Genomic DNA, 27,344 nt, shown 5'->3' with positions numbered 1-27,344 from the left:
CTTTGAGATGGAGTCTCACGCTGTGTCACCCAGGCTGGAGTGCAGTGGCTTGATCTCGGCTCACTGCAAGCTCCGCCTCCCGGGTTCACGCCATTCTCCTGCCTCAGCCTCCGAGTAGCTGGGACTACAGGCGCCCGCCACCACGCCCGGCTAGTTTTTTGTATTTTTAGTAGAGACGGGGTTTCACCATGTTAGCCAGGATGGTCTCGATCTCCTGACCTCGTGATCCACCCGCCTCGGCCTCCCAAAGTGCTGGGATTACAGGCTTGAGCCACCGCGCCCGGCCAAATTTCCTTTTAAGAAAAATAGGGGCCGGGCGCGGTGGCTCAAGCCTGTAATCCCAGCACTTTGGGAGGCCGAGACGGGCGGATCACGAGGTCAGGAGATCGAGACCATCCTGGCTAACACGGTGAAACCCCGTCTCTACTAAAAAAAAAAAAAAAAAAAAAACAAAAAACTAGCCGGGCGAGGTGGCGGGCGCCTGTAGTCCCAGCTACTCGGGAGGCTGAGGCAGGAGAAGCGCGTAAACCTGGGAGGCGGAGCTTGCAGTGAGCCGAGATCGCGCCACTGCACTCCAGTCTGGGCGACAGAGTGAGACTGTCTCCAAAAAAAAAACAAAGAAAAATAGGACAGGCCAGGAGCAGTGGCTCACACCTGTAACCTGTAATCCCAGCACTTTAGGAGGCCGAGGGGGGTGGATCACCTGAGGTCAGGAGTTCAAAACCAGCCTGACCGATATCGTGAAACCCCGCATCTACTAAAAATACAAAAATTGGCCGGGCATAGTGGCATGCGCCTGTAGTCCCAGCTACTCAGGAGGCTGAGACAGAATTGCCTGAACTCAGGAGGTGGAGGTTGCAGTGAGCCGAGACTGTGCCACTGCACTCCAGCCTGGGCAACAGAACGACACCCCATCTCAAAAAAAATAAATAAATAAAAGAAAGAAAGAAAAAAAAAAAGAAAAAAGTATAATGGGACAATACTAAAGGGCTGTAAGCAAGGAGTGAGAAGATCTGAATTATATTCCTTAAAATCTTGCCATGGCCGTGTATGGAGAATTGTTTTGAGGGGCTCAGAGGGGAAGCAGCAGGTCCAGATGAAAGACTTTTATAAGTGGTCCTGGCAAGAGATGATGGGGACTTGGGTTAAGATGGTAGAACCAAGAGGACTTGCTGAGGGACTGGATTTTGGCCAGCAGAGAAGATGGAAATTCACACATCTACTGGATTCTTAGCTTGAGCAACCAGCGGCCTAATGGTGGAATATATGGAGATAAGGACAACTGGAAAAGATTTTGTTCTTACACTTTCTAGCTTAGATGTGTCAAGTTTCAGATGCCTTAAGTTTCAGATGCCTTTAAGATAGCCAAGTGGAGATGTCAAGTAGGAGGTGAGAGGTGGCACTGAACGTGCAGGCAGGTTACCTGGGTTTGAATCCAGACTCTGCCAACTATATGACCTTGGGCAAGTTAACCTCTCTATGCCTCAGCTTTTAGCTCTGTCAAAGGGAGATAATAAAATAACTATTGGAGAAGTAGGATTTTGCAACAAATAATAATATACATAGCACTCAACAAACGTTAGCCTTTTTTTTTTTTTTTTGAGACAGAGTCACTCTGTCCCCCAGGCTGGAGTGCAATGGCACAATCTCTGCTCACTGCAATCTCTGCCTCCCGGGTTCAAGCGATTCTCCTGCCTCAGCCTCTCCAGGAGCTGAGACTACAGACATGTGCCACCATACCTGACTAATTTTTGTATTTTTTTTAGTAGAGATGGGGTTTCACCATGTTAGCCAGGCTTGTCTCAAATTCCTGACCTCAGGCGATCCACCTCCCTCAGCCTCCCAAAGTGCTGAGATTACAGGCGTGAGCCACTGTGCCCAGCTAAATGTTAGCTTTTATTTATTTATTTTTATTTTTATGTTTTTTTGAGGCGGAGTTTCGCTCTTGTTGCCCAGACTGGAGTGCAATGGTGCAATATCGGCTCATCACAACCTCCACCCCCTGGGTTCAAGCGATTCTCCTGCCTCAGCCTCCCAAGTAGCTGGGATTACAGGTGCCCACCATCATGCCTAGCTAATTTTTTGTATTTTTAGTAGAGATGGGGTTTCACTATGTTGACCACGCTGGTCTCAAACTCTTGACCTCAGGTGATCCACCCACCTCGGCCTCCCAAAGTGCTGGGATTATAGGTGTGAGCCACTGTGCCCAGCCGGTTAGCTTTTATATTTGAGTCTGGAACTCATAGAAGAGGTCAGAAATTGATGTATAAATCTTGAGCTGGACACAGTAGCTTACACCTGTAATCCCAGTACTTTGGGAGGCCAAGGTTGGAGGATAGCTTGAGCCTAGGAGTTTGAGACCAACCCCGGGCAACACAGGGATATTCCATCTCTACAAAAAATTTAAAAAATTAGCGAGGCATGGTCACCTATACCTGTAGTTGTAGCTACTCGGAAGGCTGAGGCAGGAAGATCACCTGAGCTCAGGAGGTTGAGGCTACAGTGAACCATGATCACACCACTGCACTCCTGCCTGGGCAACAGAGCAAGACTCTGTCTCAAAAAGTAATCAGGCTGATCGTGGTGGCTCATGCCTGTAATTCCAGCACTTTGGGAAGCTTAGGTGGGTGGATCTTTTAAGGTTGGGAGTTCGAGACCAGCCTGGCCAACATGGTGAAACTCCGCCTCTACTAAAAATATGAAAATTAGCCAGGCATGGTGGCAGGTATCTGTAATCCCAGCTACTCAGGAGGCTGAGGCAGGAGAGTTGCTTGAACCCAAGAGGCAGAGGTTGCAGTGAGCCAAGATCACAACATTGTACTCCAGCCTGGGCGACAGAGTAAGACTCTGTCTCAAAAAATAAAATAAAAAGAAAAATAAATAGGGCGAGTGCAGTGGCTCACAGCTGTAATCCCAGCACTTTGGGAGGCCGAGGCGGGTGAATCATGAGGTCAGGAGCTCGAGACCAGCCTGGCCAACATGGTGAAACCCCCATCTCTACTAAAAATACAAAAAATTAGTTGGGCATGATGGCAGGCATCTGTGATCCCAGCTACTCAGGAGGCTAAGGCAGGAGAATCGCTTGAACCCAGGAGGCGGAGGTTGCAGTGGGACGAGATTGAACCACTGTACTCTAGCCTGGGAGACAGAGTGATACTCCGCAAAATAAAATAAAATAAAATAAAATCAGTCAATCTTGGAGCCAGCATTTCTAGGCGGTGTTTGTGGCTAATGTTGTAGGTTCGCCCATATTCCCACCCCTTCTCCTTTGCTTTTCTCTGCTCTGAGGCTAAATGCTGGAGACTATATTCCCCAGGCCCCCTTGCAGTTAGAAGTGGCATTGATACAGTTTTGGCTAAAGAAATGTATACAGAAACCTGCTGGGTAATTTTTTATTTTTTTCCAACTATCCAGACTTCAAGGAGATGGGGAGGTTTGTGCTGCAGGGATACTGACCCGTGGTTTTTTCCCTTTTCTCCACCTTGAATGTGGATGTCCTGGCTGGGAACCCAGTTGCCAGCTCATGACCAGGAGGTAACAAGCAGGAATGAAAGGCCACCACGCAGGTGCGGTGCTACCGAGGTGCGAATCACTGCGTGTGATTCCGAGGTGCGAATCATCACCAGCAATCACTTCTCTCAGGACTGTTTGTTAAAAAAAATAAACTCCTCCTTATTGAGACCATGAGAGTTACGCTGAGGGGTATATTGTTATTTGAAGCTGACAATATTCAATGCTATGAGATTGAAGGTCATCCCTGGGTCATTAACATATAAGCAGGGAAGAAAGTGTGGCCCGAAACAGTCTGGGGCATGAGAAAGCAGTAGGAGAGGAAGCCCCAAGAAAAGGGGGGAGCTGCCGCGCGGCGGGTAGAGCCAGGAGCAGCGGGCGGAGGCGGCCGGGAGCGCAGCGGCTTCTAGCGGCGAGAGGGACCCACTCGGCCCCACCTGCGCCGCGCGCGCGCGGCTCCCACCCCTGCCCCGCCCCGCCTGGTTTATAGGACTCGGCCCGAGCCTCTGGCCGCGCGCCGGGGTTTGTCCTGCGACCTCCGACCATGCCCGCCGACCTCAGCGGTACCTGGACCCTGCTCAGCAGCGACAACTTCGAGGGCTACATGCTGGCCCTAGGTAGGGTGGAGGGGAGGCGGCGGGGACGCGGGGCTCGCCGTCTGTCTTGGGTTCAGGCGAAGGCGGCCGGGCCGGGCCTGTAGGTGCATCTGCTGTCCGTGCCTTCGCCCTGCTGCGCCCACCGTCGCCCAGTCGCCCCGAGTCCGCCGGTCTTTGGCGCCTCCGTCCATCGGGCCCGGGACCCCCGTCCTTCCGTCCCCCAGTGCATCCTTCCCCGCGCCCACCCGCCCCGCGTCCCCACGGCCGTCTCTCCACGGCCCCTTGTCCCCCGGCCGCTGGTCCCCCGCCCATCCGTCCCCGCGTCCAGCCCCCCGTCCGTCTCTACCCGCACGCGGCAGACCCGCGGAGACTGCAGACTGGGGGTCCGGCCGGGGAGGAGACGCCCCGGACCGAAGCCACTGCCCGGCGGCGGCCCTCCCCTCAGCCGCCTTCCGCGCGGGTCCTGGGACCCCCGGCGCGCCATGGCTCCCCCAGCGAGGTCCCGCGGCGCACCCGGAGCCGGTCGGGGACGCAGAATCCCGGAACCCGCGGACGATCCTTCAGGTCCGGGCGCACGCGGGAGTACAGAGCCTGGTTCGGCCCCAGGCGTGCCCCGACCGCCGCCTCCCGCGAGGGCTGGCGGCCCGCGGCGTCCTGGCTCCTGCGGGCCCGCGCTGTGCTTCCCGCCCTCATCGCGGTGCCAACGGTGCGCGGACTCTCAACTCACTGCAACCTCCACCTCCCCGGTTCAAGAGATTCTCCTGCCACAGCCTCCCAAGTAGCTGGGATTACAGGCGTGCGCCACCACGTCCGGCTAATTTTGTACTTTTAGTAGAGACAGGGTTTCACCATGTTGGTCAGGCTGGTGTTGAGCTCCTGACTTCTGATGATCCACCCGCCTCGGCCTCCCAAAGTGCTGGGATTACGGGTGTGAGCCACCGCGCCTGCCACGAGTGTCGTTTTTCTTGTAGCTTTAGGACTCTGGGAAGTTGCCATGCCGGCCGATCCCTGAACCCTTGACCCGTAGGCAATTTTTGTTTTCTTAACCTTAGGGTCCATCTTAGTTGATAAAGGGGCATTTATTTTGGTCTTTCATATGCCAGGAGATAAGAGTGTTCCTCTGGGTATGGGAAAGGCACCTCTCACTTGAGAGTCTTATGATCTTCAGAGGAAGAGCAGAGAATTCTTTTATGGCCTGCTTCAGGGAAGAGGGGCAGAAGAAGGTCTGAGCGGGACCTTCCTGCTTCTGTTATTTCCTCAAATGCCAAGTAATATGGTTTGGCTGTGTCCCCACCCAAATCTCATGGGAGTTGTAGCTCCCATAATTCTCATGTGTTGTGGAAGGGACCTGATGAGAGATAATTGAATTATGGGGGCGGTTTCCCCCATACTGTTCTCGCGGTAGTGAATGTGTGAATGTCTCATGAGATCTGATGGTTTTATGAGGGGTTTCCCCTTTCATTTGGCTCTCATTCTCTCTTGCCTACCACCACATAAATCGTGCCTTTGCCTTCTGCCATGATTTCTGGGCTTCCCTAGCCACGTGGAACTGTGAGTCGGTTAAACCTCTTTTTCTCTATAAGTTACTCTCTATAAGTTACTCTTTTTCTCTATAAGTTACTAAAGACATACTCTCGGGTATGTCTTTATCAGCAGCGTGAAAACGGACTAATACATTAAGGTGCCATGTTTTGAGGTAGCCGATCCTGAAACCCATAAATCCCAAACAGTTTTCTGAAAACCAGCAACTGTCTTTCAACTTCAGATCTAATTGATTAAAGTACTAAGTGCTTACATCAGTTTGTTAAAGTGCTAAGTACTTAGGTCACACAGCACTAGAGTGGTTGTTTACATAATACTGTATTACTTTTTTTTTTTTTTTTTTTTTGAGATGGGAGTCTCACTCTGTCGCCCAGGCTGGAGTGCAGTGGCACCATCTCGGCTCACTGCAAGTTCGGCCTCCCAGGTTCACGCCATTCTCCTGCCTCAGCCTCCCGAGTAGCTGGGACTACAGGCGCATGCCACCACACCTGGCTAATTTTTTGTATTTTTAGTAGAGACGGGTTTTCACCGTGTTAGCCAGGATGATCTCAATCTCCTGATCTGGTGATCCGCCCACCTCGGCCTCCCAGAGTGCTGGGATTACAGGTGCGAGCCACCGCGCTCGGCCATAATACTGTAATACATTTTATTTTAAGAATTGAGGGCCGGGCGCGGTGGCTCAAGCCTGTAATCCCAGCACTTTGGGAGGCCGAGACGGGTGGATCACGAGGTCAGGAGATCGAGACCATCCTGGCTAACACGGTGAAACCCCGTCTCTACTAAAAATACAAAAAAAAAACTAGCCGGGCGAGGTGGCGGGCGCCTGTAGTCCCAGCTACTCGGGAGGCTGAGGCAGGAGAATGGCGTGAACCCGGGAGGCGGAGCTTGCAGTGAGCTGAGATCCGGCCACTGCACTTCAGCCTGGGCGACAGAGCGAGACTCCGTCTCAAAAAAAAAAAAAGAATTGAGTGGGGCTGGGATGCGGTGGCTCACACCTATAATCCCAGCTCTTTGGGATGCCAAGGTGGGTGGATCAGGAGGTCAGGAGTTTGAGACCAGCCTGGCCAACATGATGAAGCCCTGCCTCTACTAAAAGTACAAAAAATTAGCCAGGCATGGTGGCATGCACCTGTAATCCCAGCTACTTGTGAGGCTGAGGCAGGAGAATTGCTTGAACCCAGGAGGCGGAGGTTGCAGTGAGCGGACATTGCACCATTGCACTCTAGCCGGGGAGACAAAGCAAGACTCCATCTTGGGAAAAAAAAAAAAAAAAAAAAAAGCTAGCAGACTGGGCACGGTGGCTCACACCTGTAATCCCAGCACTTTGGGAGGCCAAGCCAGGTGGATCACCTGAGGTCAGGAGTTCGAGACCTGCCTGGCCAGCATGGTGAAACCCTATCTCTACTAAAAATACAAAAATTAGCTAGGCATGGTGGCTCATGCCTGTAGTCCCAGCTAATCGGGAGGCTGAAGCACGAGAATCGCTTGAACCTGAGAGGCGGAGGTTGCAGTAAGCCCAGATCACGACACTGCACTCTAGCCTGGGCAACAGAGTGAGACTTGATAAAAAAAATTCAGCTAGCAATCCTGAATTTTACGGATTTATGGGAATATATAATTTAATTTAAATGTATATGCTTGTTCATATACATGTAAGGAAAATACATTCCATAAAAAATCACAAATATATACTTAGATCTTTAAACTGTAGGGTCTAGAAAAATAATAAATGATCGCCTCTTTTTCATTGTTGTTGTTGAGATGGAGTCTTGCCTGTTAGAGTGCAGTGGTGCGATGTTGGCTCACTGTAACTTGTGCCTCCTGAGTTCAAGCAATTCTCTTGCTTCAGCCTCCTGAGTAGCTGGGATTACAGGCACCCGCCATCTCACCTGGCTAATTTTTGTATTTTTAGTAGAGATAGAGTTTTACCATCTTAGCCAGGCTGGTCTCGAACTCCTGACCTCATGATCCACCCGCCTTGGCCTCCCAAAGTGCTAGGATTACAGGCATGAGCCACCGTGCCCAGCCAATTACCTCTTTTTTATTAGTAGAAGTGAGGTGAATGCCTGTTGGCAGTGATGCTAAGGGTCAAATAAGTCACCATCAAATACACAGCACACATCTCATGATGTGCTCCAGCTGGCATCTCATTTGAGGGCGGAAAATCACTCCCTTTTGTCTAAAAACTAGCATTCAGGAACTGATCCTGCAGCTCCCACCCGGGCTCTGGTATCACTCTCTCCCAGCATCTGCCAAACTGCAGTGAGAAGAAAGGCAACTTGTTCTTGCACAAAGAAGAAAGTTTGCTTGGGGTTTTTTGAGATAGCGTCTTGCTCCGTCACTCAGGCTGGAGTGCAGTGGTGCGATCATGGCTCACTGCAGCCTTGAATTCCTGTGCTCAGGCGATCCTCCCACCTCAGCCTTCCAAGTGTCTGGGACAACAGGAGCATACCGCCACACTTGGCTAATTTTTCAATTTTTTTGCAGAGACGGTGTCTTGCTATGTTGCCCAGGCTGGTCTCAAACTCCTGGCCACATGCAATCCTCCTGCCTCAGCCTTGCTTGGGTTTTAATATTTGGAGCTAACCTGGGATTTGGGAGTTCCTGGAGTACCCCCACAGTAGCCAAGAACGCCGAGGGTGCAGTGCCTCAGGAATGGAGAAGCCCTATGTTAATGCCCATAGATATTGACCAACTTGTGCAGGTCCTCGCCTTTAGTCCTGTTATGAACTCGAGAAGGTGGTGGTGTTACCAACTTGCCCCAGGTTACTGTATACACTGGGATATATTTAATTCATTCATTAATTGATTGATTTTTGAGACAGAGTCTTGCTTTGTTGCCCAGTCTGGAGTGCAGTGGCATGGATCTTAGCTCATTGCAACTCCGTCACCCAGGTTCAAGCAATTCTCCTGCCTCAGCCTCCCAAGTAGCTGAGATTACAGGTGCGCGGCCCCACACCCAGTTAATTTTACATTTTTAGTAGAGACAGGATTTCACCATGTTGCCCAGGCTGGTCTCAAACTCCTAAGCTCAGGTGACCTGCCTGCCTCGGCCTCCCCAAGTGCTGGGATCACAGGCATGAGCCACTGCACCTGGCCCTACACTGAGATTTAAAGGGATCTCCTCTTGCCTTCAACCCACATTGCCTTAAGATTAGAAGTGGCTTTGAGATTAAAGGTTAATATAACCATCTGAAGCTTAGGTAAGTGTACATTTGTGTGGACTCCTTTGAAATTCTACCCTCAGCCGGGCGCGGTGGCTCAACCCTGTAATCCCAGCACTTTGGGAGGCCGAGACGGGCAGATCACGAGGTCAGGAGATCGAGACCATCCTGGCTAACATGGTGAAACCCCGTCTCTACTAAAAAATACAAAAAACTAGCCGGGTGAGGTGGCGAGCGCCTGTAGTCCCAGCTACTCTGGAGGCTGAGGCAGGAGAATGGCGTGAACCCGGGAGGCGGAGCTTGCAGTGAGCTGAGATCCGGCCACTGCACTCCAGCCTGGGCGACAGAGCGAGACTCCGTCTCAAAAAAAAAAAAAAAAGAAATTCTACCCTCAAGTGTATATGCTCACACATTTGTAATAGCATGTCATCGGACTGTTCCCTCCTACTTGAATGTCTTATTTTCTTTCTTTTTTTCTTTTTTTTTGAGATGGAGTCTCACTCTGCCACCCAGGCTGGAGGTGCAGTGGCGCAATCATGTCTCACTGCAAGCTCCGCCTCCTGAGTTCACGCCTTTCTCCCGCCTCAACCTCCCGAGTAGCTGGGACTACAGGCGCCCGCCACCATGCCCAGCTTGTATTTTTTTAGTAGAGACGGGGTTTCACCATGTGAGCCAGGATGGTCTCAATCTCCTGACCTCGTGATCCGCCCACCTTGGCCTCCCAAAGTGCTGGGATTACAGGCATGAGCTACTGCGCGCAGCCTTGAATGTCTTATTTTCTATATAACACAATCTAGTGGATGAAAAAGCATGGCTTGACCGGGTTAACAGCCTTATGAGGAATATAGCCTTTTGGACTGTTGAGGTCCTAGTAAGTGTGAACCTGGTAGAAAGTGACCAGAACTTATGCCAATGTATTCATTTTATTTTATTTTTATTTTTATTTTTTGAGATAGGATCTCACTTTGTTGCCCAGGCTGGAGTGTAGTGGCACCATCTTGGTTCGCTGCAACCTCCTCCTTCCAGGCTTAAGCAATTCTCCCACCTCGGCCTCCCCAGCAGCCAGGTTTACAGGTACAGACCACCAAGCCCAGCTAATTTTTATTTTATTTTTTGATAGAGATGCGGTTTCACCATGTTGGCCAGGCTGATCTTGAACTCCTGGCCTCAAGTGATCTGCCTGCCTTGGCATCCCAAACTGCTGGAATTACAGACCTGAGCCACTGTACCTGGCCCAGAACTTATGCTAATTCAAAGTAAATTTTGGTCTTTAAAGGGGCCAGCCTTGGAGCTGCAAATCTGTGAAGTAACAATGTTGCAACATGGTAGTGAAGTAGGAAGCAGGGCTCAACTCCAGAAGCCGGGCTTGGGACAGCGGACCAAACTGAGGACTAACTAAAATAGGGATGGGATGGAAGCAGTTTTCCATAAAACACATACAACAGTGTGCCATGTCAGTTTACTGTTGCCATGGCAACACCTGGAGTTAGCACCCCTTTCAATCACCAGAGGACCCAAAAGTTACTACCCCTTTCCTAGAAATGTCTGCATAAACCACTCCTTAGCCGGGCGCGGCGGCTCAGGCATGTAACCCCAGCACTTTGGGAGGCTGAGGTGGGTGGATCGCCTGAGGTCAGGAGTTCGAGACCAGCCTGGCCAACATGGTGAAACCCATCTCTACCAAAAATACAAAAATTAGCCGGGCATGGTAGTGGGCACCTTTAGTTAGTCTCAGCTACTCAGGAGACTGAAGCAGGAGAATCACTTGAATCCGGGAGGCAATCAGTGAGCCAAGATGATGCTGCCATTGCACCCCAGCCTGGGTGACAAGAGCAAAACTCTGATCTCAAAAAACAAAACAAAAACAAAAAACCACCCCTTACTCTGCATATAACTAGAAGTGGGTATAAATATGACTACAAAACTGCCCCGAGCTGCTACTCTCTGCCTATGGGGTAGCCCTTTTCTGCAGGAGCAGTCACAGGGTTGTGACACTGCTTCTTCAATAAAGCTATTTTCTTCTGCCTCTGGCTTGCCCTTGAATTCTTTCCTGGGCAAAGCCAAGAGCCTTCGCAGGCTAATCCCCACTCTGGGACTCACCTGCCCCACATGACTAGTGCAAATTGTAAATTTACTAATAACAAATTGCCTCACATATTTTATTTTATTTATTTATTTTTTGAGATGGATTCTTGCTCTGTCGCCTAAGCTGGAGTGCAGTAGCGAGACTTCAGCTCGCTGCAACCTCCACCTCCTGGGTTCAAGAGATTCTTCTGCCTAAGCCTCCAGAGTAGCTGGGATTACAGGCATCCCCCCACCACGCCTTACTAATTCTTGTATTTTTAGTAGAGATGGGGTTTTGCCATGTTGGCCAGGCTGGTCTCGAACTCCTGACCTCAGGTCATCTGCCCGCCTCAGCCTCCCAAAGTGTTAGAATTACAGGCGTGAACTACCACGCCCAGCCTGCCTCACAGATTTTCTGTTTGTTTGTTTTTTTAGACGGAGCTTTGGAGTTTTGCTCTTGTTGCCCAGGCTGGAGTGCAATGGTGCAATCTCGGCTCACCACAACCTCCATCTCCCGGGTTCAAGCAATTCTCCTGCCTCAGCTTCCTGAGTAGCTAGGATTACAGGTATGCGCCACCACGCCCGGATACTTTTGTATTTTTAGTAGAGACGAGGTTTCTCCATGTTGGTCAGGCTGGTCTCGAACTCCTGACCTCAGGTGATCTGCCCGTCTCGGCCTCCCAAAGTGCCGGGATTACAAGCGTAAACCACCACGCCCAACCAAATTTATGTATGTATGTATGCATGTATGTATTTATTTATTTGAGATGGAGTTTTGCTCTTGTTGCCCAGCCTGGAGTGCAATAGTGCAATCTTAGCTCACCTCAACCTCTGCCTCCCAGGTTCAAGTGATTCTCCTGCCTCAGCCTCTGGAGTAGCTGTGATCACAGGCATGCACCACCACACCCAGCTAATTTTGTATTTTTAGTAGAGACAGGGTTTCTCCATGTTGGTCAGGCTGGTCATGTTGGTCTACCTGCCTCGGCCTCCCAAAGTGCTCGGATTACAGGCATGAGCCCCTGTGCCCGGCGCCTCACAGATATTGAAAGCATAAATGCTTAAAATCATAACTCTAAAGTCATTGTTAGTCTAAAGTTATTGGGTTTTGTTTTGCTTACATAATAGGGTTTGAGGAAAGTCAGCAGTAAGTTTGGCTTGGTCATATTAATAATAGGAAATGATGGCCGGGCGCAGTGGCTCACGCCTGTAATCCCAGCACTTTGGGAGGCCGAGGCGGGCGGATCACAAGGTCAGGAGATCGAGACCACGGTGAAACCCCGTCTCTACTAAAAAAAAAAAAATACAAAAAATTAGCCGGGCGCGGTTGTGGGCGCCTGTAGTCCCAGCTACTCGGGAGGCTGAGGCAGGAGAATGGCGTGAACCCGGGAGGCGGAGCTTGTAGTGAGCCGAGATCGCGCCACTGCACTCCAGCCTGGGCGACAGAGCGAGACTCCGTCTCAAAAAAAAAAAAAATAATAATAATAATAGGAAATGAGCCTGGGTAACATGGTGAAACTTCATCTCTATGAAAGAAAAATTTAAAAATTAGCCGGGTGTGGTGGCACACGCCTGTAGCCCCAGCTACTTGGGAGCTGAGCTGGGAAGATCTCCTGAGCCTAGGAAGCAAAGGCTGCAGTGAGCCGAGGTCACACCACTGCACTCCAGCCTGGGCAACAGAATGAGACCCTCTCTCAAAAAAATAATAGTAATAGGAAGTGATTTTAAGGTTTTGGTGTCAATACTTAAATATTGTTGAAAACCAATAAAGCCTGGATCATATTGCATCTCAAACTAAAAACTGGAGTTCTAGATTTAAACACATACACGCAGGCTTTTTTATTTGCAGCTGAGACCACAGGCATGCATCACTATGCCCAGATGGTTTTTGAGATGTTGGTTTGTTTGCTTGTTTGTTTTTGAGATGGAATTTCACTCTGTCGCCCAGGCTGGAGTGCAGTGGCTCGATCTCAGTTCATGGCAACCTCCGCCTCCTGAGTTCAACTGATTCTCCTGCCTCAGCTCAGCCCAAGTGTGAGCCAGCATGCCCAGCCTCAGCTGTTTGTTTGTTTGTTTGTTTTTAAATAGAAATGGGGTCTTGCTATGTTGTCCAGCCTGGTCTTGAACTCCTGGGCTCAAGTGATCTTCCCACCTTGGCCTCCAGAAGTGTTGGGATTACAGATATGAGCCACTGCCCCTGGCTACAAAAATTTTTTCTTACGATGAGAACATTTATATTATTGTTTTATTTTTGGTTGTTGTTGTTTGGGGTTTTTTTGAAATGGAGTCTTGCTCTGTCACCCAGGCTGGAGTGCAGTGGCACGATCTCGGCTTACTGCAGCCTCCACCTCCTGGGTTCAAGTGATTCTCCTGCCTCAGCCTCCCGAGTAGCTGGGATTACAGGGGCGCACTACCATGCTCAGCTAATTTTTGTTTTCTAGAGATGGGGTTTTGTCATGTTGCCCAGGCTGGTTTTGAACACCTGACCTCAGGTGGTCCACCTGCCTCTGCCTCCCAAAGTGCTGGGATTACAGGCATGAGCCACCTTGGCCGGGAGAATCACATCTCATCTTTAACTCCTCTCCCTCCTCCTCCCTCTCCCTAATTCTGCTGCAGCTACCCTAGGCTCCTCAGAGTTCCCAAAACACACTGACACACCCTTCCTCAGAGTCCCAGGGCTCCCTAGATTTCTGCCTTAAACTATTTACCAGAAATCTGCGTGGCTTGATTCTTCTTTCAGGTCCCTGCTGAGATGTCACCTGGCCATTATTTAAAATAGTGGTGTTTATTTCTAGCTACATAATATGCTCAAAGGCACTAAGTGGAACTGGGATTCCAAACCCTGATCTTCATCTTCTTAGCATTCCATGTTTCCCTGTGGAACTCTTTTTTAAAGCTTATTCAAGATTTCTAGCTGAGCAGGGTGGCTCATGTCTGTAATCCCAGCACTATGGGAGGCTCAGGTGGGAGGATTGCTTGAGCCCAAGAGTTCGAGACCAACCTGGGCAACATAGTGAGGCCTGATCTCTACAAAAAAATATTTAAAACATTTCCAGGCATGGTGGCATATGCCTGTAGTCCCAGATATTCGAGAGGCTGAGATAGAAGAATCACTTGAGCCTGAAAGGTCGAGGCTGCAGTGAGCCATGATTGCACCACTGCACTCCAGCCAGGGTGACAGAATGAGATCCTGTCTCAAAAAAAAAAAAAAAAAAAGAGAGAGAGATTTATAAATACATTGTAGTACGTAGCTGGGTGTGGTGATGCAAGCCTGTAATTCCAGTTACTCAGGAGGCTAAGGCAAGAGAATTGCTTGAACCCAGGAGTGGAGGTTGCAGTGAGCTGAAATCGTGTCACTGTTTTCCCTAACCTTGGCGACAGAGTGAGACTGTGTCTCAGAAAAAAAAGAAAAAAAAAAAGTGTGTGTGTGTATGTGTGTGTGTGTATATATATATATATATATAGAGAGAGAGAGAGGTATATACATGAATCCAGTGGTTTTTGAGTTTTGTCTTCATTGTTGTTGAGAAACTGTTCAAATGTTCTCTTAATTCAAAGTGTAAATACGTAAGGCAGAAAAAGGCAGAGTTGTGACCGAGGCTGGGTTGGGGGGCCTAAACCCTATCCCTTTGGTTTTCTTTTTCTTTCTTCCTTTTTTTTGAGATGGAGTCTCTCCCTGTTGCTCAGGCTGGAGTGCGGTGGTGTGATCTCAGTTCACCGCAACCTCCGCCTCCCGGGTTCAAGCAATTCTCCTGCTTCAGCCTCCCGAGCAGCTGGGGTTACAGGCATGTGCCACCATGCCCGGCTAATTTTGTAATTTTTAGTAGAGATAGGGTTTCTCCATGTTGGTCAGGCTGGTCTCAAACTCCTGACCTCAGGTGATCTGCCCTCCTTGGCCTCCCAAAGTGCTGGGATTACAGGTGTGAGCCACCGTGCCTGGCTGACAGTTTATTTTTTTTATAGAGACAGGGTCTTGCTATGTTGCCCAGGCTGGTCTCAAACTCCTGAGCTCAATCCTCCTGTCTCTCTGTCCCAAAGTGCTGGGATTACTGCACCTGGCATGTGCAAACTTTTTAGTCAGGCTGTGGTTGGCAGTTTGCCAAGACGGTTCCCTGTAGATCTGATTTCAGCAGCAAAAACATTGCAGTTGTACAGGAAATGCTAACAATTACATGCAGTGATTTTGAGAACAGCTGCCAAATTCTTCACTTGTGCATCTCAAGCGAATGTTCAAATATTTTTCAAAAATTATTTTTAAGGTATTGACTTTGCCACTCGTAAAATAGCCAAGTTGCTGAGGCCACAGAAAGTGATTGAGCAAAATGAGGATTCTTTTACCATCCACACGAACAGCAGCCTAAGGAACTACTTTGTGAAATTTAAAATTGGAGAAGAATTTGAGGAAGATAACAAAGGCCTGGACAACAGAAAATGCAAGGTAAAATTTAAAGCAATGTCAGGCGTGGTGGATTACGCCTGTAATCCCAACACTTTGGGAGGTCAAGGCAGGCAGATCACCTGAGGTCAGGAATTCGAGACCAGCCTGGGCAACATGGCAAAACCCTGTCTCTACAAAAAATTCAAAAATTGGGTAGGCACGGTGGCTCATGCCTGTAATCCCAGCACTTTGGGAGGTCAAGGCGGGCAGATCACGAGGTCAGGAGATCAAGACCATCCTGGCTAACACGGTGAAACCCCATCTCTACTAAAAATACAAAAAAAAAAAAAAAAAAGCCGGGCGTGGTGGGGGGCGCCTGTAGTCCCACCTACTCAGGAGGCTGAGGCAGGAGAATGGTGTGAACCCGGGAGGCGGAGCTTGCAGTGAGCCGAGATCCACTGCACTCCAGCCTGGGCGACAGAACGAGACTCCGTCTCAAAAAAAAAAAAAAAAAAAATTCAAAAATTAGGTGGGGGCCAGGCGCGGTGGTTCAAGCCTGTAATCCCAGCATTTTGGGAGGTCAAGACGGGTGGATCACGAGGTCAGGAGATCGAGACCATCCTGGCTAACCCGGTGAAACCCCGTCTCTACTAAAAATACAAAAAACTAGCCGGGCGCGGTGGCGGGCGCCTGTAGTCCCAGCTACTGGGGAGGCTGAGGCAGGAGAATGGCGTGAACCCGGGAGGCAGAGTTTGCAGTGAGCCAAGATCCGGCCACTACACTCCAGCCTGGGCTACAGAGCGAGACTCCGTCTCAAAAAAAAAAAAAAGAAAAAATTAGGTGGGCATGGTGGCAGGAGCCTGTAAACCCAGCTACTTGGGAGGCTGGGGCAGAAGAATCACTTGAACCGGGGAGGTGAAGGTTCGTTGCAGTGAGCCGAGACTGTGCCACTGCACTCCAGCCTGGCCGACAGAGCGGGACTCCGTCTCAAAAAAAAAAAAAAGTGATAAGTAGGCTGTTAATTTTGCAAGGCTAGCTTGGCATTCTACTTGGTAACACTTGAGGATCCTGCCAGGGCACTCTAACATTTTCTCCTCTCCTCATGCAGAGCTTGGTTACCTGGGACAATGACAGGCTCACCTGTGTCCAGAAGGGAGAAAAGAAGAACAGAGGCTGGACCCATTGGATCGAAGGCGACAAACTCCACCTGGTATCCACCACATTTTGTTCTCAGTGAGATGATACAGTATTAAAGGAAACATCAGGCCGAGCGCGGTGGCTCACGCCTGTAATCCCAGCATTTTAGGAGGCTGAGGTGGATCTATCACTTGAGGTCAGGAGACCAGCCTGGCCTACATGGTAAAATCCCATCTCTACTATTTTTTTTTTTTTTTCGAGATGGAGTGTCGCTCTGTCGCCAGGCTGGCGTGCAGTGGCACGATCTTGGCTCACTGCAACCTATGCTTCCTGGGTCCACGCGATTCTCCTGCCTCAGCCTCCTGAGTAGCTGGGACTACGGGCATGTACCACCACACCCAGCTAATTTTTGTATTTTTAGTAGAGACGGGGTTTCACCATGTTAGCCAGGATAGTCTCGATCTCTTGACCTCATGATCCGCCTGCCTCGGCCTCCCAAAGTGCTGGGATTACAGGCATGAGCCACCACCACACCTGTCCCATCTCTACTGAAAATACAAAAATTAGCTGGGCATAGTGGTGCATGCCTATAGTCTCATCTTATATTAAATGAAACAGCCAAATATTCCAACAGAAGCAGGAAGATAACATGCAAATACTTATGGAACAATTCTTACCTATTATATGTAATAGCTACTTTATGTATACATATATATACATAGATAAACATAGTAGCTCAAATCTTTGGAGTGATGATTTGGGGCCCAATTACTGTGCTCAATCCTTTGAGTGTATTATCTCATTTAATCTTCATCACAATCCTGTGAAAAGGACACTATTCTTCCCATTCACAATTAAATTGGCATTTTGAAATTCCCCAAGGCTACTATCAAAAAGCATCAGAATCCAGTTTAAAAGTGTTTATTCAGACCCGGCTCGGTGGCTCACACCTGTAATCCCAGCACTTTGGGAGGTCGAGGTGGGCGGATCACGAGGTCAGGAGATCAAGATCATCCTGGCCAACATGGTGAAACCCCATCTCTACCAAAAATACAAAAATTAGCTGGGCATGGTGGCACGTGTCTGTAGTCCCAGCTACTCAGGAGGCTGAGGCAGGAGAATCGCTAGAACCAGTGAGTCGGAGGTTGCAGTGACCTGAGATCGCACCACTGCACTACAGCCTGGCAACAGAGGCCGTTTTAAAAAAAATGAATAAATAACGGTTTATTCAGGCATGAAGCTGAAGACAGCCATCCAGGAAATACAGACTCCAAAGGAATGTGGTCAGTACACCCAAGCTGAAAAGTTAATATCTTACTTTTTTTTTTTTTGAGATGAAATCTCTCCTTCTGTCACCCAGTGTCACCCAGGCTGGAGTCCAGTGGTGCAATCTCAGCTCACTGCAACCTCCGCCTCCCAGGTTCAAGCGATTCTCCTGCCTCAGCCTCCCGAGTAGCTGGGATTACAGGCATGCACCACCACACCCAGCTAATTTTTGTATTTTTAGCAGAAATGGGGTTTTACCATATTGGCCAGGCTGGTCTCGAACTCCTGGCCTCAAGTGATGAGCCCACCTGGGCCTCCCAAAGTGTTGGGATTACAGGTGTGGCCACTTGTAATAAAAATTTAATTTCTTGGAATATGACTCTTGGAGTTTTTATTTTTCTTCTTTTACTTTTTTTTTTTTTTTTTTTGAGACCGAGTCTTGCTCTGTCGCCCAGGCTGGAGTGCAGTGGCGCAATCTCAGCTCACTGCAACCTCCGCCTCCTGGGTTCACGCCATTCTCCTGCCTCAGCCTCCTGAGTAGCTGGGACTGTAGGCGCCCGCCACTATGCCTGGCTAATTTTTTATGTTCTTTTTTTTTTTTTTTTTTTTTTGAGACGGAGTCTCGCTCTGTCGCCCAAGCTGGAGTGCAGTGGCGCGATCTCGGCTCACTGCAAGCTCTGCCTCCCGGGTTCACGCCATTCTCCTGCCTCAGCCTCCCGAGTAGCTGGGACTACAGGCACCCACAACCGCGCCCGGCTAATTTTTTGTATTTTTAGTAGAGACGGGGTTTCACCGTGGTCTCGATCTCCTGACCTTGTGATCCGCCCGCCTCGGCCTCCCAAAGTGCTGGGATTACAGGCGTGAGCCACCACGCCCGGCCGATTTTTTATGTTCTTTAGTAGAGACGGGGTTTCACTGTGTTAGCCAGGATGGTCTCGATCTCCTGACCTCGTAATCCGCCCGCCTCGGCCTCCTAAAGTGCTGGGATTACAGGCGTGAGCCACCGCGCCCGGCCTTCTTTTACTTTTAAGCTGTTGGACTTGAGGTGTTTTTCTTTAATGGCTTTATCAAGTATACTTTATGTACCAAAAAATGTACCTGTTTTAAGTGTACAGTTTGATAATTTCTAGTAAACGTAGACAGGTGTACAACCATTCCCATTATCCAGTTTCAGACAAGTCAATCACTCCAGAACATTCCCTAGAGACAATGTGCTGACAACTATTGTTGTATAGCCTTTTCTTTTTTGTTTGGTTTTGTTTTGTTTTTGAGACAGAGTCTTGCTCTGTCACCCAGGCTGGAGTGCAGTGGCATGATCTCAGCTCACTGCAAACTCTGCCTCCTGGGTTCAAGCAATTCTCCTGTCTCCACCTCCCAAGTAGCTGAGACTACAGGCGCATGCCACAACACCCAGCTAATTTTTCTGTATTTTTAGTAGAGACAGGGTTTTACCATATTGGTCGGGCTGGTCTCCAACTCCTGACCTCAGGTGATCCACCCGCCTCTGCCTCCCAAAGTTCTGGGATTACAAGCGTGAGCCACCGCGCCTGGCCTATTTTAATTTGTGTTTTTGAGACAGAGTCTCTCTCTGTCACCTAGGCTTGAGTGCAGTGGTGCGATCTCAGCCCTCTGCAACCTCTACCTCCTGGGTTCAAGGGATTCTCCTTCCTCAGCCTCCCAAGTAGCTGGGATTACAGGCGCCTGCCACCATGCCCAGCTAAGTTTTTTTTTTTTTTGAGACGGAGTTTTGTTCTTGTTGCCTAGGCTAGAGTACAATGGCGCGATCTTGGCTCACCGCAACCTCCACCTCCCGGGTTCAATGATTCTCCTGCCTCAGCCTTCCCGAGTAGCTGGAATTACAGGCATGCACCACCATGCCGGGCTAATTTTGTGTTTTTAGTAGAGACGGGGTTTCTCCATGTTGGTCAGGCTGGTCTCGAACTCCCGACCTCAGGTGATCCGCCCACCTTGGCCTCCCAAAGTGCTGGGATTACAGGCGTAAGCCACCAGGCCCGGCCATGCCCAGCTAATTTTTGCATTTTTAGTAGAGACAGGGTTTTGCCATGTTGGACAGGCTGGTCTGAAATTCCTGACCTCAGGTGATCCGCCCGCCTCGACCTCCCAAAGTGCTGGGATTACAGGCGTGAGCCACCCCGCCCAGAAAGGTCTTACTTATACAGACAGCAAACAAAGAAATTTCGCAGGATTATATTTTCTATACAAAGCTGTTTTATGAGTTACAGGAATTTGATTAGTTACCACTCCGTTTTTTCCTTCTTCTTTCCAGTTTAAAGAATATATTTATTGGCCGGGCGCGGTGGCTCAAGCCTGTAATCTCAGCACTTTGGGAGGCCGAGGCAGGCGGATCACGAGGCCAGGAGATCGAGACCATCCTGGCTAACACGGTGAAACCCCGTCTCTACTAAAAAAATACAAAAAAACTAGCCGGGCAAGGTGGCGGGCGCCTGTAGTCCCAGCTACTCGGGAGGCTGAAGCAGGAGAATGGCGTGAACCCGGGGGTCGGAGCTTGCAGTGAGCGGAGATCGCGCCACTGCACTCCAGCCTGGGCAACAGAGCAAGACTCCGTCTCAAAAAAAAAAAAAAAAAAAAAAAAGAATATATTTATTTTATTTTTCTTCCCCCTCATTCTTGCTGTCATCTTAAGAGTATATTTGGCCGGGCGCGGTGGCTCAAGCCTGTAATCCCAGCACTTTGAGAGGCTGAGATGGGCGGATCACGAGGTCAGGAGATCGAGACCATCCTGGCTAACCCGGTGAAACCCCGTCTCTACTAAAAAATACAAAAAAACTAGCCAGGCGAGGTGGCGGGCGCCTGTAGTCCCAGCTACTCGGGAGGCTGAGGCAGGAGAATGGCGTGAAGCCGGGAGGCGGAGCTTGCAGTGAGCTGAGATCCGGCCACTGCACTCCAGCCTGGGCGACAGAGCGAGACTCCGTCTCAAAAAAAAAAAAAAAAAAAAGAGTATATTTAACATTCCATCTTAGACCATGTGATAGTCATAGGTGTTTGTATAAGAGAAGGAAAGCGTTCACCTGCTTTGGGAAAAAAAAGAGAGAAGAAACAGGGAAGTGAGTCTATAATTAAGACCAACAGTAGAGGGAAGGCTTCTCTGGTGCCGTTTAGTCTTTTATAAAACAGTGTAGGTAAAGAAAAAGGCTAATCTATAACCAGAGAAGTTAAGGTTATAGCTGTCTAGGTTACAGCTGCCTTTAACATGACTGAGGTCCTGGCTGGGCGCGGTGGCTCACGCCTGTAATCCCAGCACTTTGGGAGGCTGAGGCAGGAAGATCATGAGGTCAGGCGATCGAGACCACGGTGAAACACCGTCTCTACTAAAATTACAAAAAATTAGCCAGGCGCAATGGCGGGCGCCTGTAGTCCCAGCTACTCGAGAGGCTGAGGCAGGAGAATGGCGTGAAACTGGGAGGCTGAGCTTGCCGTGAGCCGAGATCGCACCACTGCACTCTAGCCTGGGCGACAGAGCGAGACTCAGTCTCAAAACAAACAAACAAACAAAAAAACATGACTCAGGTCCCGTAATCACATTCCTTTAAGACTCAAAATAATTTTTAAAGTTTCATCAGCTTTGATTGTGAATTATGTATTTTCACACTGTAGAGTGAAGATTCAAATACAGGTCGGAGAAGAATGTGTGCTCTCAGCTCCGTGCTTTATTGTTTCACTGTGTGTGTGAAATCTAGGTGAGACCCTTGAAAACAAAATTAGAGCAGTTTCCTTAAAGTTGGGTCTGGGTAGTCTTTGATTACAAAGGCTCTGAAGATATTTTGATTCTAGATGGACAAATCTCACACTCTTCTGACAATAAAAAAGCACTCTGGGAGGCTGAGGCAGGCGGATCACCTGAGGTCAGGAGTTCGAGACCAGCCTGGCCAACATGATGAAACCCCGTCTCTACTAAAAATACAAAAATTAGCTGGGCAGTGGCAGGCGCCTGTAATCCCAGCTACTCAGGAGGCTGAGGCATGAGAATCGCTTGAACCCAGGAGGCGGAGGTTGCAGTGAGGCAAGATCATGCCCCTCCAACCTGGGGGATAGAGCAAGACTCTGTCTCAAAAAAAAAAAAAAAAAAAAAAAAACACACACAAAGTAAGAAACTTGCCTTCACAAATATGTAATATGGAATTTCAAAGAAAATACACATACGTTTGAGGATTTAGATTAGTTGGTTGTAAGAGGTGGTGTTCAAATTATACACAACAGCTGGGTGTGGTGGCACTTGCCTGTAGTCCCAGCTACTGGATAGGCCGAGGCAGGAAGATTGCTTGAGCCCAGGAGTTTGAGTAAAGGCTAGGGAACATAGGAAGAGCCCATCTCTAAAAAAAAAAAAAAAAAAAAAAAAAAAAAGAAAAGGAAGGCTGGGCACCATGGCTCACATCTGTAATCCCAGCACTTTGGGAGGTCAAGGCAGATGGATCACCTGAGGTCAGGAGTTCAAGACCAGCCTGGCCAGCATGGCGAAACCCTGTCTCTACTAAAAATAATACAAAAATTAGCCTAGTGTGATGGCAGGCACTTGTAATCACAGCTACTTGGGAGGCTGAGGCAGGAGAATCGCTTGAACCTGGGAGGAGGAGGTTGCAGTGAGCTGAGATTGTGCCACTGCACTCCAGCCTGGGCGACAAGAGTGAAACTCTGTCTCAAAAAAAAAAAAAAAAAAAAAAAAAAGAAAGACAGATACCAAATCATCCTTCTCTAGCATATCCAGGAAATCTGCCCAAGCAGGGCACAGAAGTACTTTGATCTAAGGATACTCATGGAATGATTTTTACTTACCATGATATGTTTTTTTGTTTGTTTGTTTGAGACAGAGTCTTACTCTGTCACCCAGGCTGGAGTGCAATAGCTTGATCTCAGCTCAATGCAACCTCCGCCTCCTGGGTTCAAGTGATTCTCCTGCTTCAGCTACCTGAGTAGCTGGGATTACAGGAGCTCAAAACCACACCCAGCTAATTTTTGTATTTTTAGTAGTGATGGGGTTTTACCATGTTGGGTCAGGTTGGTCTCAAATTCCTGACCTCAGGTGATCCACCCCCCTCAGCCTCCCAAAGTGCTGGGATTACAGGCATGAGCCACCACACCCAGCCACAATATATTAAAAATTATTTGGTTTCTGGGTGTGGTGGTTCACTCCCGTAATCCCAGCACTTTGCAGGGACACAGCAAGAGGATCACTGGAGTCCAGGAGTTTAACACCAGCCTGGGCAACATAGTGTGACTCTGTCTCTACAAAAAATTGGCTGGGGGCAGTAGCTCATACTTGTAATCCCAGAACTTTGGGAGGTCAGGGCAGGTGGATCATCTGAGGTCAGGAGTTGGAAACTAGCCTGGCTAACATGGTGAAACCCTGTCTCTACTAAAAAATACAAAAATTAGCTGGGTGTGGTGGTGGGCGCCTGTAGTCTGAGCTACTCGGGAGGCTGAGGCAGGAGAATCGCTTAAACCCAGGAGGTGGAGGTTGCAGTGAGCCGAGATCCACCATTGCACTCTAGCCTAGGCGACAAGAGCAAGACTCCATCACAAAAAATAAAAATAAATATTAGCAGGGCGTGGTGACAGGTGCCCATAGTCCCAGCTACTTGGGTGGCTGAGGTGGGAAGATTACTTAAGCCCAGGAAGTTGAGGCTAAGGTTAGCCATGACTGCACCACTGCATTCCAGCCTGGGCGAAGGAGTAAGACCCTGTCTCAAAGTTAAAAAAAAGGTCTTTTGTGTGCTAATGACATGACTGGCTACTGAGGGTCCTTAGATAGCTTCAGGATGGGGGCTGGTCACCAGAAAATCTAAGGCATGATTAGAGGGTTGGAACTTTCAACTTCATCCCTGAGGGAAGAGGGGCTGGAGACTGAACTAATCACCAATAGCCAATGACTGAATCAATCATGGCTGTGTGCTGAAACATCCACTAAAAACGAAACCACAGGGTTTGGAGGGCTTCCACATTGAATGGTGAACATTCATGTGTGTGGTGAACACACTGAGGTGCTGGGAGGGTTGCATGCTCCCGCTTCCTACTTTGCCCTGTGCGTCTCTTCCATCAGGCTCTTTCTTTTTTCTTTTTTTTTTTTTTTTTTTTTGAGATGGAGTCTTGCTCTGCTGCCCAGGCTGGAATGCAGTGGCGTGATCCTGGCTTACTGCAACCTCTGCCTCCTGGGTTCAAGTGATTCTCCTGCCTAAAGTCTCCTGAGTAGCTGATATTACAGGCATGCACCACCACACCCAGTTAATTTTTGTATTTTTAGTAGAGACAGGGTTTCGCCATGTTGGTCAGGCTGCTCTTGAACTCCTGACCTCAGGCAATCCACCCGCCTCGGCCTCTCAAAATGCTGGGATTAGAGGCGTGTGCGCCCAGCCCCATCAGGCTCTTTCTGAGTTGTTTATTTTATAATAACCTGGTAATAGTAAGTGAAGGGACTTTCTGAGTTTTGTGAGCCCTTCTAGCAAATTATCAAGTCCAAGGAGGGGTTGGTTATGGGAAAAACTGATTTCTAGCTGATCAGTCAGAAATATGGGAGGTCCGAAAATTTGACGGGTGTCTGAAGTTGGAGGCAGTCTCGTGAGACTGCATCCTTAACCTATGTGGCCTGTGCTAACTCTGGGTTGTTAGTGCCCGAATTAAGTTGGTTTACTGGACACTCAGTTGGTATCAGAGAGTTGGAGAAGTGGGACTAGAAAAGACACCACACAACTGGTGTCAGGAGTTTAAAAACCCACACATTTGGTGTCAGAAGTATTGCGAGTAGGCCAGGTGTGGTGGCTCATAACTGTAATCCTAGCACTTTGGGAGGGCAAGGCAGGAAAATCATTTGAGGCTAGGAGTTCAAGACCAGCCTAGGGGCCAGACACGGTGGCTCATGCCTGTAATCCCAGCACTTTGGGAGGCCGAGGTGGGCAGATCACGAGGTCAGGAGTTCAAGAACAGCCTGGCCAACATGGTGAAACCCCGTCTCTACTAAAAATACAAAAATTAGCAGAGCATGGTGGCATATGCCTGTAATCCTAGCTACTTGGGAGGCCGAGGCAGAAGAATTGCTTGAACCGGGACCCAGGAGGCGGAGGTTGCAGTGAGCTGAGACTGTGTCACTGCACTCTAGCCTGGGCTACAGAGTGAGACTCCATCTCAAAAAAAAAAAAAAAAAAAAATACCAGCCTAGGCAGTGGCGAAACCCTGTCTTTACAACAAACACAAAAATTAGCCGGGCATGGTGGCACATGCCTGTAGTGTCCCAGCTACTTGGGGGACTGAGGTGGGACAGCTTGAGCCTGGGAGGCAGAGGTTACAGTAAGCTGAGATCTCACCACTGTACTTAGCCACGACGACAGAGTAAGACCCCATCTCAAAAAAGAAAAAAAAGTGTTCCAGAAAAGGGTTAAAATAAAATAAAAAATAAGTGTTGAGAGTAAAAATAGACCACGTGCAACCTCATCTTTCTTCTTCCCTTCTTCCTTACGCCCTAGGAAATGTTCTGTGAAGGTCAAGTGTGCAAACAGACATTCCAGAGAGCCTGATCCATATCCAGCAGCAGAGCCCACTTGTGGCTGCAGCTTTATGCCAAATTATATTGCAGACTGAACAGATGTTTATCCATCCCATTCGGTGATGAGGACTCGTGGCTGGAGAGAGCCACACAGCCTGTAACCTGAAGTCATCTAGATTATGGGGAAACTGCTCAGCTTCAATAAACCTGTCCAAATGACTCTGAAGTTTTTCCTTTTCAATTTAGGAAATCCCAGCATTTTAAAAAACATTTGAAAGCCTTCTAGGTGCACAAGAGACACACCAATGAATAAGCTATCATTCCTGCCTTCAAGGCTAGTGAGGAAGCTGGCCAAAACAAGCAACTCAACAGCTACCAGAGCTCTGGGGTTGGGGGGCAGATGACTTTGAGGGATGGGCAGGTGGTGACATTGACAGGGGTCTGGGATGGTGATTTTTGTTTCTTTGTTTTTCTTTCTTTTTTTTTTTAGATAGTCCTGCTCTGTCACCCAGGCTAGAGTGCAGTGGCTCCATCTTGGCTCACTGAAACCTCTGGCTCCTGGCTTCAAGCAATTCTCCTGCCTCATCCTCCCAAGTAGCTGGGATTATAGGCATGCGCCACCACACTTGGCTAATTTTTGTATTTTTAGTAGAGACAGGGGTTTCACCATGTTGGCCAGACTGGTCTTGAACTCCTGACCTCAGGTGATCCGCCCACCTCGGCCTCCAAAGTGTTGGGATTACAGGCGTGAGTCACCGCGCCTGGCCAGCAGTTCCTCTTTTTTTTTTCAAACAAGATTTAGAATCTCCCCAAGGGTAGTTTAGAGAAAGGAAAATCCAAGACAGGAAATCAGAAGCTATTCATGAGGGGGAAAATAACCTTAATAATGGCAAAGTTACACAAACAACAAACCAGAAAGGAATCATTTCAGAAGCCAAGAATTCAACCCAAATCACCCTTGTCAAAAGACAAAGCCTTAGCTACTGAGCCACACAGCATTGGGCAGTTTCTTTCTTTCTTTCTTTCTTTTTTTTTTTTTGAGACGGAGTCTCACTCTGTCACCCAGGCCAGAGTGCAGTGGCCGGATCTCAGCTCACTGCAAGCTCCGCCTCCCGGGTTTACGCCATTCTCCTGCCTCAGCCTCCCGAGCAGCTGGGACTACAGGCGCCCGCCACCTTGCCTGGCTAGTTTTTTATATTTTTTAGTAGTAGAGATGGGGTTTCACCATGTTAGCCAGGATGGTCTCGATCTCCTGACCTCATGATCCCCCCGTCTTGGCCTCCCAAAGTGCTGGGATTACAGGCTTGAGCCACCACCGCGCCCGGCCTCTTTCTTTCTTTTTTTTTTTTTTTTGACGGAGTCTCAATTTGTTGCCAGGCTTGAGTGCAGTGGCACAAACTCGAATCACTGCAACCTCTGCCTCCTGGGTTCAAGCGATTCTTCTGCCTCAGCCTCCTGAGTAGCTGGGACTACAGGTGCGTGACACCATGCCCGGCTAATTTTTGTATTTTTAGTAGAGGTGAGTTTCACCAGGTTGGCCAGGATGGTCTCGATCTCTTGACCTTGTGATCCGCCTCGGCCTCCCAAAGTGCTGGGATTACAGGCGTGAGCCACTGCACCCGGCCCTGGGCAGTTTCTATTGCTATTCCCAGAAGTCTAGAGTAGCCAAATTCAAGCTTTCAAAGGCTCTCAACTGCTCAAGATAATTTTTTTTTTTTTTTTTTTTTTTTTTGAGACGGAGTCTAGTGCAGTGGCACCATCTCAGCTCACTGCAAGCTCCACCTCCTGGGTTCACGCCATTCTCCTGCCTCGGCCTCCTGAGTAGCTGGGACTACAGGTGCCCGCCACCATGCCCAGCTGATTTTTTTGTATTTTTAGTAGAGATGGGGTTTCACCATGTTAGCCAGGATGGTCTCAATCTCCTGACCTCGTGATCCGCCCGCCTCAGCCTCCCGAAGTGCTGGGATTACAGGCATGAGCCACCATGCCCAGCCTGCTCAAGATAATTTTTAGGGCTATGACATGGACCCCCAAATTCCTGTCCTCTGTATGGCAGAAACCAAGAGAACGTATCCCCACATAGCCATAAGGTTAAGCTCTTAAGGACATAAAACAAGGCAGAGAAATTTCATTTGGCATTGGTTTCAGAGACCCATAGCAACATTTGTAACTGACCA

At 49.0% G+C, this 27,344-nt stretch overlaps 1 protein-coding gene across 2 annotated transcripts; it reads left to right on the top strand.

The window, feature by feature from the left end:
* The first annotated feature begins 4,024 nt into the window (after positions 1-4,024).
* RBP7 (retinol binding protein 7) lies at positions 4,025-25,387 on the top strand. 2 transcript variants are annotated; one of them, XM_045381043.2, is made up of 5 exons: positions 4,025-4,127; positions 15,133-15,311; positions 16,360-16,461; positions 21,291-21,373; positions 25,148-25,387. In XM_045381043.2, the coding sequence occupies exons 1-5, from the start codon at positions 4,055-4,057 to the stop codon at positions 25,260-25,262; spliced, it is 552 nt and encodes a 183-aa protein (XP_045236978.2). In that variant the 5' UTR covers positions 4,025-4,054; the 3' UTR covers positions 25,263-25,387. The 2 variants fall into 2 exon arrangements, with proteins under 2 accessions (XP_045236978.2, XP_045236983.2); XM_045381048.2 differs by lacking the exon at positions 21,291-21,373.
* Positions 25,388-27,344: the final 1,957 nt, after the last annotated feature.

The sequence above is a fragment of the Macaca fascicularis genome, chromosome 1 (genome assembly GCF_037993035.2).
Source record: "Macaca fascicularis isolate 582-1 chromosome 1, T2T-MFA8v1.1".
In the NCBI taxonomy this organism is placed as follows: Eukaryota; Metazoa; Chordata; class Mammalia; order Primates; family Cercopithecidae; genus Macaca; species Macaca fascicularis.
This window is presented reverse-complemented; position numbering and strand designations above follow the sequence as displayed.